The sequence below is a fragment of the Stegostoma tigrinum genome, chromosome 3 (genome assembly GCF_030684315.1).
Source record: "Stegostoma tigrinum isolate sSteTig4 chromosome 3, sSteTig4.hap1, whole genome shotgun sequence".
Taxonomy (NCBI): domain Eukaryota; kingdom Metazoa; phylum Chordata; class Chondrichthyes; order Orectolobiformes; family Stegostomatidae; genus Stegostoma; species Stegostoma tigrinum.
Window position 1 is genome coordinate 65,918,654 of NC_081356.1, and position 17,515 is coordinate 65,936,168.

The 17,515-nt window shown below is 39.3% G+C and overlaps 1 protein-coding gene across 3 annotated transcripts in view; it reads right to left on the minus strand.

Moving 5' to 3' along the window:
- The window catches only part of pcsk5b (proprotein convertase subtilisin/kexin type 5b), a 374,824-nt gene that overhangs the window by 143,636 nt on the left and 213,673 nt on the right, over window positions 1–17,515 (minus strand). For all 3 annotated transcript variants that reach the window (XM_059644647.1, XM_048526886.2, XM_048526885.2), the window contains exons 15-17: window positions 9,017–9,116; window positions 4,617–4,810; window positions 1,996–2,080 (exon numbers count right to left, since the gene is read on the minus strand). In XM_059644647.1, coding sequence (XP_059500630.1) covers window positions 1,996–2,080; window positions 4,617–4,810; window positions 9,017–9,116 — 379 coding nt within the window. The remainder of the gene's footprint in view (window positions 1–1,995; window positions 2,081–4,616; window positions 4,811–9,016; window positions 9,117–17,515) is intronic.

The window sequence follows — 17,515 nt, forward strand, 5'->3', positions numbered from 1 at the left end:
ATCACCTCAACTCCTTCTTGGAGCAACAGGTTAAAACAGAAAAAGAGGTGGTAGGGACTTAGTGCCATTTTATTCACGACCTGTATTTTGGAAAAGCAATCAGGACAGGATTTATACACTTAATGGTAAAGTTCTGGGGAGTGTTGCTGAGCAAAGTGACCTTGGAGTGCAAGTTCATAGTTCCTTGGAAGTGGAGTCCCAGTTAGGCAGGAATGTGAAGGCGGCATTTGGTATGCTTGCTTTATTTGTCAGGGCATTGAGTGTAGGTGTTGGGAGGTCATGTTGCAGCTGTACAGCACATTGGTTAGGCCACATTTGGAATACTGCATTCAATTCTGGTCTTTCTGCTGTAGGGAGGATGTTGTGGAACTTGAAAGGGTTTCAAAAAGATTTAGAAGGATGTTGCCAGGGTTGGAGGGTTTGAGCTATCGGGAGAGGCTTAACAGGTTGGTGCTATTTTCCCTGGAGCATCAGAGGCTGAGGGACGACTTTATAGAGGTTTATAAACCATGAGGGGCATGGATAGGGTGAATAGTCAAGGTCTTTTCCCTGTGATGGGGTGTCCAGAACAAGTGAGCATAGCTTTAAGGTGCAAAGAGAAATATTTAAAAGGGATCCAAGGGGCACAGAGGGTGGCGCATGCATGCAATGAACTACCAGAGGAAGTGGTGCAGGCTGGTACAATTACAACATTTGAAAGGCATCTGGATGGGTACATGAATAGGAAGGGTTTACAGGGATATGGGCCAAATGCTGGCAAATGGGACTAGGTTTATTTAGGATACCTAAATAAATAGTTAGCATGGACAAATTGGGCTGAATGATCTGTTTCTATGCAGTACAGCTCCATGAGTCTAACCAATTACAGGAAAGAGATCTCGGTCACAGGAAGTAACTTAGTTGGAGATTCAGAATCACAGAATTCCTAGAATGTGGAGGCAGACCATTTGGCCCAATGAGTCCACACCCACTCATTGAAGAGCATCCCAACCTGACCCAACCGCCTACCCTATCCCTGTATTTCCCATGGCTAATCCACCGAACCTGCACATCTTTGGACTCTGAGGAAACTGGTTCACCCAGAGGAAAGCCATGCCGATGGGGGGAGAATGTGTAAACTTCACACATTTGTCCAAGGCTGGAATCGAACCTGAGTCCCTGGTGCTGTGCGGAGGCAGTGCGAACCACGGAGCTACTGTCCTGCCATTTCTGAACCAACATTTGAAATACAGAAAATTACAGTGTTCTAGATAGACAGGAGCATAATGGCATTAATGGTGGTGCTGCCATTAGAAAATTTCACACAAACAGCATGTGCTAAGTGGCCTCTCTCTGTACTGTAAATTTCTAAAGCTAAAAAGAGGTGACAGTTTAGCTCAAAACAATGGCGGAATGTTTGTCTTCTGGACCTTAATGAGCTAGATTTGACACGTCAGCAACTTGGCTATTTTTGCTGTAATTCAATTTTAAACAATATGTAAGGAGCAGGCAATCAAAGAAAGGGAAAAAATAATAGCCTGTTTACTGCTGTGCTAACATGTTTTATACACGTGATCACAGGTGGACGGTTTGCAAATTATTTAAGGTCTGAGGCCAATTGTACCATCCTTATGATTGCTCTGGGTGGGTCACCTAGGTGAAAGTTTTAAGATTATCCTGGGCACATTACATTACAAATTTACCGAGTAAGCCATTGAAAGTGTAAGTAAGCATAAGGATACTGTAAGATGAATTTTATAACTTAATTCAAATCACTGAATAAACCATATTTGCAGCAAACATAACAAAGCTGTTTATAAATAATTAAATAAGAACAGTATTTAGAAATCTAAAGATTTATTTCACACTGTCAAAAATTGTTTTTCATTTTCAAATTTGGAAAACAGGACTAGATGTTATTTTGGAACTTTATATAGGAATGGGGAGTCTCTTACTTTTCATATGTAAATTCCTCGTTTTCTCTTGTGATAGGAGGGAGCCAAAAAATATTCTTACCTCCAGCCTGGTTTGCAATCTGTACAGTGGTGTAATGCACTACATTTCCTGCAGTTCTCACTACATCTCCTACACATATTATCACCTAGAAATAAACAGAAATACGAGATAAAAGAGAAATTTGATCTGCAACAGGGAATGGAAAGAAAAATTTATATATAAAAAAGGTGCAAGAATTATTTTACTGTCTGTTGAACCTCAAAAACACCTCTGATCTAATAGTCTTCCCAAGTAAATGGTTAGCCGCACATGCACATTAAATTTTGTACAAAATTGTGCAAATTAAATAAAAATGTTTTTTTCCGAAACAAATGGAGTTTCTGTATTGCAATATAGGCAAGCAGTGGTTGGCAAAATGTTTCACAAACTTTATTGCACTAACAGTTCACACAAGGGATTTTACTCTCATACCTGATACCAGGCAGGAAAGACAGAGACTATTTCAGTACAAGCACTAAGATCTGTGGGCACATTTACTTCTGGACCTTGGAAAAATGAATTTGGCTTGTGTGGCTGGACACTTTCATATTAGAACATTTTAACTCACTTCAGTATTTCAAGTTTTGCCTGCACACTTGGGAACCTCAGAAAGCACATCAGCAATAAAACAAGGATGGTGGAATACCAGAATGCCTCTATCTCTTCTTCATACTCTGGTTCCCAAGTATTCTCCGGCGAAGTTTTATTGCCCTCAAGAGCTCTTTTATACTTTCCAGAATCCCCGAGGGTTCCTTCATTTTTCCTGCGACCAGCCAAGGCGCATGCGACGATCGTTAAGGATTTACTTGAATTCACCTTGGAGTCCCAGTCTCTCTCTTAGATTTCCAAATTTTATTTTCTCAGAGCATGGGAACAGGAATAGGCCATTCAGTCTGTCAAGCCTGCTCTATCATTCAATGCGAAATGGCTAATGGAACACTTCAATGCCTTTTTCCATGCCACCCTATCCGCATAATCCTGACTACTGATGGTCTACAGAAACCTAGCAATCTTGACTTCAAACATACTCAAAGGCTGAGTTTCCACAGTTATCAGTGGTAGAGAAATTCCAAAGGTTCACAACCCTCTGAACAAAAATGTTTCCTCATTGCAGGCTTAAGTCGCATCCGCTTATTTTTAAACAGTGCCCCTGGTTCTAGACTCTCCAACCAAGGAAAACATCTTAGCTACATTAATTTTGTTTATCACTTTAGTATTATGTACATTTCAACGAGATTACCTCTCAACTCTTTGGAACTTTGGAGAATACTGGCCCAGTTTGTCCAATCTTACTTCACTGAGCAATCCTGCCTTCCATCGAACAAATCTTGTAAGCCTTCACTGCATTCCTGTGATGGCAATAATATCTTTTCTGAGCTAAGGAGACCAAAACTGAATATAATCCTCCAGGTATGGTCGAACCAAACTCCAATACAACTGAAGCAAGAGAATTCACTTCTCCTGTTTGAAAATCCTTCAGTTAAAGGCTAATATTCCATCAATCTTCCTATTAGCTTGCTGCACCTATATGTTAACCATCAAGGTCTTAACAAGGATACCCAAGTCTTTGGATTCCACTGATGTTCTCTTCCAATATTGCCAGGGAAATCTAGTAATTGTAATTCCTCATGCACTTGGACTTTTCATTCCAAACTTTGGCCACTTGCTATTCCTGCTTAATGACCTCAGTACAGCTAAACCAATAATCCCTCATGGCCTTTATGCTCCTTTTTCGTGGTACGTAACTGTGTTCTTTTAGCCTTTGAAACTTAACTCTGTCAGCTTTCTCTTAATCTTCCAAGTTGGTGCACTGCATGTTTGTGGGAAAAATATACAAGTAGAGTCCACACAAAACAGTAGTTCCCTACAATCCATCTCCAGAGCAATGCAGCTTATCTGAGATGTTTCAAACAGAAAATTAAACTAATTATGTATCATCTTCAAAATAACCCTTTGACTTTGAGGCCCACACAAAAAGTTTATATTTCTAATCGAAGTTCAAGCCCTCTCACTAGTCTTACTGGCTCTTTCCAGAAACTCTGTTTTTGTAAGTTGATTTTAGTTTATTTAATCAGGCTACTACATTAATAATGTGAATTCCTTACTGAAATAATTATAGACATCCTCTCTCTAATAAGAGCTGAGAGATGTATCAGCAATTCCTTTTCAAAAAAAACTCAAAATAAATATAAGTTATTGTTTGAATTTTAACTCCCCAATTTTGTTCACCAGTTTCTCAAATCAAGTGTTTCCATTTAAAATTAAATATTATTTCCCAGAACATATCACTTATGAAATCAGACATTCATGATACCTGTCAGGGAACACAATGAAGAATGCTTACCAAAAATATTTCAATTAACATGAAAAAAATAACACAATCAGAAAGAGACAGAATAGTCTCGGAACAGATGGACTGTTAGGCTATTCAACATGAGAATTAATAGCTCAGAAGGACTCAGCGTCCACAGTTCAAGGTGAGAGATTCTACGTTGAAACCACTAGAAAAGCAACACCAGTTTTTTCAAACAGTCACAGCTGGAATCAACATTGTTGAAATTGATAAATTCCTCTATCAGTACAAATCACCGTTTAATCATCTTTTGTAATTATTGTTTAATTTATTTCATATAAGAACTCACGTTTATCGAGGTAGAAACTATCTGAGCAGTTAGGTATGCAGACGTTAGTCTCTTCATTTAAGTGGTAGCCAGCTTTACAGGCTATACATTGGTCGCTCCGGCTTCCTACACATGCATCACAGATCGACCAGCACTTTTTACAACGTTTCTTCTCATCACCAAAGAATCCATTTGGACATTCAGGAACACAAGTTCTGCATTAATGGCAAACGACCAACGTTAGACTTAGAATTCTTTACCCTTTCCTCAAGAGAGGCATGCTCATACAAAATTCGTATCAATGTTATATAGCATTCAACGTCTATAAAAAAGACATGACCTATCTCAAGCCAATCACGAATGCATCTGCTACCTCATTAGCACAGTGTTAATCTTCCAAAAATCGCTGGATTCAGAAGTTCAATCAAACTGGAAAGTAACTCTCGATGCTCAAAGTGGTAGGTGGCAGAAACCAGGTAACTACCAGCCAGTTAGCTTGATGTCCATCATGGAAAAGGTGTTAGAATTAATCATTAAGGAAATCATAGCTGCACACTTAGTAAAGCAAGTTAATTGTGAAGAGTTTGCCCTTTGAAACTAAGTAACTAGGCTATCATGTTTAACTAATATATTTCAGTTCTTTGAAGGAGTAATGGGGAGGGGCGGGGAGATTTGCTGTTGTGGCACAATGGCAGTGTCACTACCATGGACTAGGAGACCCAGGTTCATGTCCCATCCATTCCAAAGGTGTGTAATAAATGTCTCTGAACAGGTTGATCAGAAAAATATGTTAAATAAAAATAATTGAAGCAGTAACATGCAGTGTGGATAAAGTGCAGCCTGTTGACATTCTATACTTGAACTTCCATGAAGCATTTGATAAAGTGCTGTGTCAAATGTGATTGTGGAAATAATATCTGTTTAAAGTGTAAGGGGTAATATATTAGCATAGATGGAAGAGTGGCTAGATGCTCTGCATAAATGGGTCTCTGATTAACAGGATGTGACGACTTTTTACAATTTACACCTAGAACATCAAATGATGGGAGTGAAGGTATGGTAGGAAATCTTGGTCATCTTCAAATCATGTAGGAAAGTATGTTGTGAAGATGACATAAGGAAGATACAGACATATTTAAAAAGGTTGAATAAGTACAAAATTTGGAAGATGGAGTATAATGTGAGAAAATGTGATATTGTTTCCTTTGGCAGAGAATTATAAACAAACTATTTACTTTGACAACTCTGAGGTGCAGACAGATCTAGACATTCCAATGCACAAGTCACGAAATACTCATATGCAGATACACAATGTAATTGAGATTGTTAGTAGGAATGCTGCCTTTCATTGTGGGAGGAATTGTAAAAGTAAGGATTCACTTAAACAGGATATTGGTGAGACGATCATCTTGAATACTGTGGGCAGTTTTCTCACCTCCCTATCAAAACAGCCAGGCCACTAGGAGGTTGAGAGCACAATTAAAAGGCTTTGCAAAGGCTCTTTAACGGAGCGTCAGAATGAACATCCCATTTTCAGGTTTCCTCTGTAAATTGGGGAAAGTGGAAAAGATGATACAGTAATACTGTCAAGGGGAAGGTTCCTGATAATGGGATTTTGAGCCTGCAGCAACCACAGCAATAGAAAATTTGATCTGCTCACTAGGCCTCTCATTCTTACCTGGAGATCCTCTTGTGGGATCTGAGGAGCTGCTGTCCAACTGTCATCAATGTACAGACCTGTGAGCATCTATGATCTATTCAAAATGGCCTCAGGAGTCAAGACGAATGGAGAAAAGAATGAGACTATATTTTTTAAAAACTAGCTTGACCAATCCTTTATCTCCTTCAGGATCAGACCAGAAGGTGTTGGCAATACGGTTTGGAGGGGGCAAGAGCATGTACTAAAAGCTGGGAAGACCATATCTCCACACAGGGATGGAAACCAAGCATGTGGCAGCAAAATTCCCTCCCTATTACTCTGGTCATCAGGCTTGAGCTGCTCACAGTGTTGCTGCATAGAGTGCAGGTCTAGACTATTCCCCAAGCTTATGCAACAATAGTGACCCAAGCTCCATCTTCGACTTTTTCTGAGGGACATCATGTACAAAACCCTTGACAGAGGAGAGAAAATTGTCCCAAACCTCATCCTCATGGCCACCTCTGTGATAGGCTGCCTCATATACTGGGAGTGAGCTCTCAATACGCAAACACCAAGTGTCACCATGTGCTGAGATTCTACCTGTCCTCTGATGAGGAGCACGGATCTGGCCACATTGCCTTAAGGAGTTAAGACTGTAACAGATCACCTGACCTTCAAGTAAAGGTTTGCACTGAAAAATATCTTTAACATATTCATCAGGCAATGGTCAGCACATAATATCTTTGACAGCCTGCAGGAAAAGGAGACAGTTGATCCTGTCAGATTGTTCTCTGAACACGCTGTTCAAGTCGTTTGACAGACTTATTCATTGCTAGAAATTTCAAACAAGCACCAAGATGCAGCTCTGTTGGTGGAGAGAAGGGCCCTCTTGTCAGGTTGTGGTCTGGTCATCAGGCTTGAGCTGCTCACAGTGTTGCTGCATGGAGTGCAGGTCTAGCCTATTCCCCAAGCTTATGCTCCCAGCACTACCAGATACTGCCCACAAGATAGCTGTGATGGTCAAAAGGCTGTTGTACATTTCGTTCTGGATGGAAGATGCCTCTGTAAAGAAGGTCTTGAAAGGCTTATAGTAATTTTGGATGCAATTGATTCCAATCAACTCAGTGATGTTGTATTCTGTGCGCTATGGGCTATGCTCGTGGACACACACCAGGAAAAATATCACCTGCACCTGGAGGACCATCAACTCCCTGGAAGATGCCTTTCATTGTGCCCAAAACCTGTTGGCTTTCTAATGTAGAGACTTGTCCCCAATACAGTGTTGCAAACTGGTATATTCCAAGATCCAGGATTACCTGCTGAAGGGTCATTAATGTTTTGGGAAACTGCCATAAAGGCACAATGAGGAAAGCGCACTGCCTGAGGCCTTTCAACCTCAGTGTTACAACGCAATGGGTTCTATAAGTATGTTCATCACTGAATGGATATAAGTAATGTCATGCGTATTGAGATTGGATTGAAGCCCTTGCGAGTACAACATTCTCAAAAGGAGAAGGGTTCCATTTTATTGCATTTTTCATAATATCCAATTTGGAATGTATTTTTACGTAATTCACAAATAATATTTTTTTACAATAATAAAATAGTAGGGAAAGGCTAACCTCTTAGTAAGGAGAATAGTGGTTGAGGAAGTCAGCTGTTGTGTGGGAAGCTTCAATTTGATGACAGTGAGAGGACTAAGGGGATCCAGGAATTCAGGAGGATGAGAAAGGTGAGCTGCAGAACAGTTTCAAGTCTATACTGAATTTCCCAGCAGTCACCTGAACAGTACTCCTAGGAATACCACACCTTGCAAATCCAACATCTCTCTCTCTCTCTCTCTCTCTCTCTCTCTCTCTCTCTCTCACATCAGGCACCTCTTTGTACTCCACCTGGACAGCAAACACTTGCATTTGCCCAAATCCCATTACCTTATAAATGCTCATTCCTCACCCTCCACAATATCTTGCCCTTCCTTGCTTCTCGCAGAGGCCACTGCCAGCACACAATTTCTCTCCTTCCAGAAGTGTGAGCACAGCCTCAGACAAAGGCACAGGCACGGGTTTTGGTAGTGGTGGAGGCGATCTGGGAGTTGGAGTTGAGAGAGATTTCGGGATAGATCTCCAGTGACAGGCACTCTGAAGATTATTTTTAATGTGATCACATAACCAACTGTAAAGAGGGACTTGTTCTGCAAGGTTTCAGACATCAGTAATATCCAGCCATCAAACCCTTAAGTCTCCTGGTGCACTCATGCTCATAAATGGTAAAAACGCTGATCCCCTACATATAGGCCCTACCCTGAAGGTGTTGTTTCCTTCAAGATGAATCTTTGTAACCACTTCCTCTGTCCTGTGAATCAGGATATTACTGAGAAGACAGTGTTTCTGGTGTTTACACTGTTGTTACTCTTCTTGCTCTTCGTCAGAAGTGCAAAATAGAACTGCATAACCTGTGCTCTTGTTGTTGGGAAGGCTAGCAGCAGGGAAGTATAGCTGAAATTGAGTCAAGTACAAGACCGGCCATTGAAAAACTTTGAGAACACTTCACGAGCAGCAGAACCCTTGATTGGAACAAGAACTCCTTACTAACTACCATACTAAATGTCTTACCAAATGTCTGCATGAGATTTCTCTGCTCACCTTCCAATCCATCCAGGTGAAAGCTACAATATTTTGGGGTAAAGTTGTCTTCCAAAACCGACACTTGTAGGGGACTAATTTCCTCACATACATCCACACTTGCCCCCTTTGGATAAAAAAATTCTCGTGAATTGACCTACCTTGTGTTGTTTTTAAACTTGAGGAAGTAATGCAAACAATCAATGCATTGTTGAGGCCCAGGTCCATCACAACCATTAATACATTCAGTGTGACAGGGTCCTAAACAAAGGGTATAACGTACTTTAAATCATTTCTCAATTTTTAAAAATCAAGAAAACCATTTTAGAGAGAAAATGTATCTGTAGAAATTCTGACCGAATATTGCTGAAAAACACACTTCAAACATAATTCACTTCTTTTACTCAGAATGGAAAATACTGATAATAAAAATTATACAGTGAAAGACATTTAGACTTAAAGTCTCTAATTTTTTGGTATGAAAAGTGTAGGGATAGTACCCTCTTCACAAACCCATAGAAACAGGAACAAAATTCTTAACTTAGATAATTAATGACCATCTGACAGCTTAACCATAGCAAGAAAAGATTTCATTGTGGAATGGAAATCCCAGGTGAGAACTACTTGGTGAAACATGATTTTAATCCTTGTTTTATTAAACAACTTCTGATTTTAATTTCCATGATATGTAATCATTAAAATGCCTACAATGTGATGGTATCATGGTGTGGTCTTTAACAGATTCTTGCAAAATATGTAAGATCTGGAATTACAAAATCGTTGAAGCGCATGGCAAAGGTGGATATTCAACCTGTCACATCTGTGTCAACTGAGTGTGTTTGGCAGATGGATTATATTGCGGTGAAATGTGAGGCTATGCACTTTGGCAGCAAGAGTACAGGAGCTGAATACTTAACTGGAGAAAAACTTCAGAAAGCTACAGCTCAGAGGGATTTGGGAGTCCTCATCCAATAATCATAAAACTTGTGGGAAATAGGGAAGGCAACCAGAATGCTGGCCTTTGTTCTCTTTTGAAATAGAGTATAGAAGTAGGAAGGCTTTACAAAAACTATGCAACGTACTATCACACCACAGCAGGAGTACCGTACACAGTTCTAAAACCCCGATCCAAAAGAAAGATATAAAAGGCAGTGCAGGCAGTTCCCTAGGCTTATACCAGCTATGGAGGGTCTGTCTTATGAGAAGTTGGCTATACTGGGCCTGTACTAACTTAGAAGAATGGAAGTTGACCTTATCAAAGCATGCAAGATGCTTACAGGATGTGACAGGGTAGATGTGGAAAGGCTGTTTTCCTCGTGGGAGCACCTAGGACCAGAGAACATAATCTCAGAAGATGGGATCACACATTTAAGACGAAGATGAGGAGGAATTTATTCTCTCAGAGGGATGTGAGTCTGTGGAGTTCATTACTATACAGGGCTGTTGAGGCTGAGTCATTAAGTAATTTCAAGGCTGAGACAGACAAATTTTGAATCAGTAAGAGAATCAAGGGTTATGGGGAAAAAGAAGGAATGTACGGTTGAGGATTATCAGAGCAGCCATGTTCTCATCGAATGGAAAGCAAAAGAACTGCAGATGCTGTAAATCAGGAACAGAAACAAAGTTGCTGGAAAAGCTCAGCAGGTCTGGCTGCACCTGTGAAGAAAAAAAAAATCAGAGTTAATGTTTCGGGTCCGGTGACAGCCCTGAAGGAGGGTCGCTGGACCCGAAACATCAACGCCGATTTTTTTTTTGTTTTATTTTGAATGGAGCAGACCTGATGCATTAAATGGCCTACTTTGCTCCTATGTCTTATGTTCTTGTAACTTGTCTAATCCCATTTACAAGTTCTTGCCTCCTAGCTTTGTAGGTTATGGTACTTACGTTTTAAAATATCCTTTCAGGCAGCAAATTCCAGACCCTCACCACTCTCTCTCAGCTTCCCTCCAATGATACCATTAAATACTTGAAATCTATACCTCTTAGTTATTAACTTTCCTGCAGAGGTAAACACAGTCTATCCGATCACACTATCTACACCCCTTCTAATTTTTTATAGCTCCATAAAATCTCACCTCAATCTTCTTAGTTCCAACTAAAATAACACAACCTATTCAATCTTTCGTCACAGCTTTAGTTTTACAGTCTTGGCAACATTCTCATAAGCCTCTAGTATGATCCTTTCTCAAATGTGGTAAGCAAAACTCTGTAGTAGACAGTTGGACTATGCAGTTCTAGTCTAACTTCTTTGCTTTTAGATTCTATGTGTTGGCTCATAAAGAAACTTACTGTATGTATTTTCTTAATTTCCTAACCCTCAATTAATACCTCAAGAAAAGATAAAATCAGTCGTGTCAGGTGTGATTGCCTCTTAATGAAACCATGATAATTTCATTTAAAAAAAATCCATAAAACTTTCCAAAGAATGGTTAATCTGTTCTTACAAAATTTGTCTGACAGTTTTTCCGTTACTGCAGTTCAGCTGTCTAACTTTGCAATTATTCAATCCAAGTCTTTATTGTTAAAGAAGGAAACATACAATATAACCATTCATCCTACACCACATCTATACTTAAAGACAATTGTAAAATGATCAGCTATTTCCTCCCTTGCATTTTTTTTTGCTTAAAACAAATACACTTCATCCAGGTCCAGTGGTTTAACTATTAGATAGAGTCTTTTATATATCCTCTCCAAATTACGTTGAGCCAATCAAATATTTTGCACTCCAGTTTTCAAAGATCATGTCTGCAGTGTTTTCTATTTTGTTATGGTAGGTGTAACCACCAACAAGCATGACAAATCTTTCATTTCTACATTCAGATTACCTTTCTGGTGTGTAATTTGGTTCTCCCAACTCAGTCTTTTGCTATTTATAGATTTCTAAAAGATCATTGGATTTCCCTCAATTTTACTTGTCATTTCTATTTCAATCCCCCACGTTGCTTTCTTAAGTTCCCTTGTAAATTCGTCATTGTACTTTCTTTTCTGTACATATTAAGCTCTAGGTATTTGGCATCAGTTTCCTTTTGTTTTTGCCTTATTGTGCTCTCTGTATTGCTTCAGATTCAAGGCGTTTTAGATTTTGCAGTCATATTGTTTATTTTTTCAGTATGCATTTTAAAAAAATATGTCCCCTTTATACCTTTGAATTGGCACGATCCAGTTACTAATGAGAAGTCTCCACTATCAGAATCCTGTTACTTTTGTACTGCATAAGTTTGCTCACTTAATTGCTCTCGTATGATCCCCTGGCTCGTTAGAAGTATAGGGTACTCCACACAGTGTTAGTCTGCTTTTCCTGACCTTCAGTTCAACCAAATGGACGCATTTCATGACATTCCTAGCATATACTCCACCTTCACAACTATTTCTTCCATGGGAAATGATATTAGGAAATTGATGGAACTGAAGGCAGGTAAAACTCCAGATGTTAATCTACATTCTAGAATACTAAAGGAAGCGGGCCGAGAAATAGTGATGGTCAACTTCCAGGAATCTATAGACTTTGGAACTGTTCCTGCAGATTGAGGAGTAGCTAATGTAACCCCTGTATTTAAAAAAGAAGGGGTGGGGGCATGCAAGAGAAAACCAGAATTTATAAATCATTTACTTTGATGTTGGTAGTGGGGAAAATGCTAGAGACCATTCTGAAAGAGGTAATAGCTGAGCACATGGCAAACAGTGGCAGGATCAGACACTCAGTAGAAATTTATGAAAGGGAAACCTTGCTTGTCAAAATCTGAAATTCTTCAACAGCGTAATTGGTCGAGTTATGAGGGGGAGCCAGCGGATGAGATTTATTTAGACTTTAGAAGACTTTTGACAAAATCTCATGTAAGAGATTAGCATGTAAAATTAAAATACACAGGATAAGGGTAGAGTATTGAGATGGAAAAAGAAAACTAGATGGCTCACAGGAAATAAAGATTAGGAATAGCAGGTATTCCAAATAGCAGACAGTGACTAGTGGGTTACTGCGGGATCAGTGGTTGGACTACAGCTATTAATGATATAAATTAATGATTTACATGAGGGAACTCAAAGGAATATCTCCAAACTTTCAAACAACACAAAGCTGGGAGGGAGGGTATGCTGTGAGGGTGATGCAGAGATGCTTCAGTGTAATTTGGACAAGCTGAAGGGTAAATGCATGCCAGATACAGTAATAACGTGAATAAATGTGAGATTATTCACTTTGGGAGCAAGAGGAGGAAGGCAGGTTATTATTTGACTGGCTATAAATTGAGAGAAGGGAGTATGCACTAAGACCAGCGTGACCTCATATATGAGTTGCTGAAGGTAAGCATGCAGTTGCAGCAAATGTTCAAGAAAGCAAATGGTATGATGGTCTTCATAGTGAGAGGGTTTGGGTTCAGGAGCAGAAATGTCTTGCTGCAATTATACAGGGGATTGTTGAGACCATGCCTGGAATGCTGAGCACAGCTTTTTATCTGAGGTAGGATGTATTTCCTACAGAGGGAGTGGTGCAAATGTTTATGAGACTGATTCCAAGAATGGCAGGACTGAAGCAGAAAGACAGTTTGAATCAGTTAGGATTATATTCACTGGAGTTCAGAAGAATGGGGGTGTGGGGTTGGGAGATAAAAGATCTAACAGAAACCTATAAAATTCTAATAGGACTAGATAAGGTAGATGCAAGAAGGATGTTCCCGATGCAAGAAGGATGCTCCCAATGCTGGGGACGTGCAGAACCAGGGGTCACAGCCTATGGATACAGGGTAAACTATACAGGACTAAAATGAGGAGAAACTTCTTGGTTAAGAGAGTGGTGACCTTATGGAATTCACTTACAAAGAAAGGAGTCAAGGCCAAAACATTGCATGATTTCAAGGAGGATTTGGACATCACACTTGCAGCTAAAGGGATCAAAAGGATGTTGAGGGAAAGCAGAGACATGCTATTAGGTTAAATGATCAGTTACAACTATAATGAATGGCAGATCAGGCTCAAAGAGCTGAACAGCCTACTCCTTATCCTATTTTTTATGACACCCTCCTTTACAATCTCTCTGTATCACACATGAAACCTCTAATTTGTAATGCTGTGGCCATTTCTGCCTCCCTTCAAGCCTTGTTTTGTTAAATACTAACTAGCATTGACTCATCATATCTCTAATCATCTATACGTGCCCTGAGCTCATTTACTTTATTCACTAGACTCTTTGCATCCCACTTGTCCCAAAGGTGTTCCTAACATGTTAATTATAAATAATCATTTGTTGTCTATTTGCTAGCTTTTCTCCACCCTATCTTCCACACTCCCAATTTTATGTCATCTATTCCAGCTTTATGAACACAGGAACAGCAGTCAGCTGTTCAGCCCTGAAGCCATTCAATGGGATCATAGGTGATCTGTGGCTGACCTGCCCCTAGCCCATAACCTTGATACCCTTGCTTAATAAAAAAATTGTCTATCTCAGATTTAAATTTAATAGCCGAATTACCATCGACCACTGTTGGAGATAGCGTCCCAATCTTCCATGAATCTTTGTGTGAAGTACTTTACAAATATCTTTCTTGAATGGCATGGCCCTAATTCTTAGACTATGCCCCTCATTCTAGAAACTTCAACCACTGGAAATAGTCTGTCTTTATCTACTCTGTCTTTTCAGGTTAATATCTTGAAGACCTTGAAGAGATCATCCCTTAACATTCTAAATTTTAGAGAATAAACGCCTAATTTGTCTCGTCTCTCCTCATAACTTAACCCCTCATGTCCACATAGCAGCCTGTAAACCTGCACTGAACTCCCTTCAGGACCAAAAACATCCTTCCTGAGGTGTGGTGCCCAGATATGCTCACAGTACTCTAAAAGTGAAGTCTAACTAGGATTTTGATTAACTGTAGCATAATGTTTACAAACATTAGATATGAAGGCCATCATTCTATTAGCCTTACTGACTACTTTCTGCACCTATCTGTGGCATTTTGGACATCTATGCACTTTAACCCTCAAACCTATTTTTTTGGACATCCATAATATTTAACTTTGCACCTTTTAGAAACATAGCCTGATCTAGTTTTTTATTTCAGTCTGAAACGGAAAACCTCATACTTGCTAATATTAAAATCCATCTGTCTCAGTTTTGCCCACTCACTTAATCTATCAGTACTCTTGTAATTTTATAAAGTCATCAACACTGTCTAAAATGCTGTCTACAATACCGTCTAATTTTGACATTAGCAAGTTTGGATATTTGACATTTTATACCATTGTCCAAGTTATTACTGAATATTGTGAACAATTGTGGACTCCCAACACAGGTCTCTATAGGACACCAATAATCACCTCCTGCCAATTTGATACTTATTTGATACCCATTATTCCAAGTGTTTGTTTCCTGCCACACAATCAATTTCCAATCAATGTCAGAAATTTGCTCTCAATTCCATGGACTAACAGCCTCTCACACGGGACCTTATCAAAAACATTCCAGAAGTTCATATAAACAACATCCATAAAATTACCTGTGTCCACCACTTTTGTCACCTCTTCAAAAAAAAAACTCAGGTTTGTCAGGCATGACCTACCCTCCATGATTCATATCAACTCTTCCTGATTACCGGAAATTTTGAGGTGATCAGTTGATTATCCTTGATTTATAGGCTCCAATAATTTCCACACTACAGTGTCAGGCTAAACGGTCTGTAAATCCCTGGTTTCTCTCTGGCACCCTTCTTAAGGTGCAGAGTGACATGAGCAACTTTTCAATCCAAATGTACACCTCCTAAATCCAGGTAACTCTGAAAGGTTATCGTTAGGACATCAACAATGTGCTCTCCTACCTCCTTTAACACCTGTGAATGGAAGCCATCAGGTCCTGTGGATTTGTCACTCCTCAGTTCTGTTAATTTCCCCATTACTGATGATTTACTTGAGCCAATTTTATTTTGACCCTGTCCCCAATCCTCCATTAATTTCTTTGGGACCTCTAGCGTGCTATCCTCCTTTTCTGCTGTGAATACTGAAGCAAAATATTCATTCAGCATGCCTGCCATTTCCCTTTGGATATTGACAATATCCTCACACTCTGTCTTAAGTGGACCTGCAGTGCTCTTAAACAGCCGCTTTCCCTTTATACAACTAAAAAGTCTTCTTGTTGTCTTTTATTTCCCTCATGTTTCCTTTCATAAATCTTTAGTCACTGTCGTAAGCTGCTTTGTGGTCCTTTGTTGGTCTTTTATTTGTCCATTCTGTGGGATCTGTACTACTTTTTGAGTTTTTATAAGTATTTTCCATTAATTTCATCCTGTCCCTTGCCCTTTTAGATATTCATGGCTGCTTTTCCTGTGAGGTGGAATTTTTCCTTCTCAAGAGTACAAACCGCTTCTAAATAGCATTAAATGTTTCTTTGAATATCCTCCCCTGTTCCGATTGTGAACTGAGTAGTTCTGCTAATAGGTAAAACAATGCATTGGTTCTGCCTCATTTCATTAAAGTCTGCCTTATTTAAATCCAAACTTTCTTTGCTTGTCTCATTCAAATGTTACATGAAACATGATCAGGTTTTGATGACTATTTGAAAATTGCTCATGAACAACTAGGTCACTAATCAAAACAAGTTCTTTTTTCATTTCTAGATTTAATATTGCTTGTCCTCTTGTTGCATCAAGGCATTTTGCCACAGGAAACTATCCTAAACACACTAGATTTTGGGAGGTGCTTATCCGTCCCTCCTAGTTTATGTTAACATTAAAATCCACTATTATTGCTACTCTGCCTTTGTCAGACAATGCCTACATTCAGCATTTATACAATCTAGCACTACAATCTACCTACCAGGTGGTGTATATTTGACACCTATTGGTATTTTAGTTCCTTTACTGCTCCTCAGTTCTACCCAAAAGGTGTCCACTGGGTGCTTTCCCCTTATTACATCCACACACACCATGAAAGCGATTCTGTTTGTAAAGTGAAACGCCAGTGCTGTTTTCTCTATCCTTCCTGTAAATATTATTACGTGGTATTTTATTTCCCATCCTACCATCTGACCATCCTACCACCATATCTCCATATGGAGTACTATATCATCATTCCATATTTAAATCTGTGCCCGCAGCTCATTTAATTTGTTCCTTAACTCCATGTATTTGGATAAAAGAACTAAATTTTTGTTGCAATTCTATCCTGTCCTTCTACATCTTTTTATTATTTCTCCCTCCTATCTTACTCAATACACTTTTCACACCGCCTAGCTTGTTCAACTAGCCTCACTTCTTCATCCTATGGTGACAATGCCTACAGGTTATAAGGGCATAGGTGTAAAACTGTCTACTGAAGATGGCCTAAATCAACAACGTAGAAGGCCTTTAGGATTTTCAAAGAAAAAGTTGGAACAATGGAAGCAGTTTGAATGGGATTGGCCAGTGCTCAACGGCCAGACTTTCTAGACTTTATTTTAGCTTTAACAGTCAGAAGCTATTTGGGTCCCAGAGGAGTTGGAAGCTTCAGTAAATTATTCTTAGCCACTACTTTCCTGGAAATCTCTCTTGACATCATTTCCCCTGGATCAGAGAACTACATGTTAGAATCTGTGTCTGAATTTACACTTTTGCTAAGGAGTGTGTTAGTGGTATGTTACTACATGGAACAGTTAATTCATAAAAGTACTGTATCTATTATTCAGTTAAGTTTTC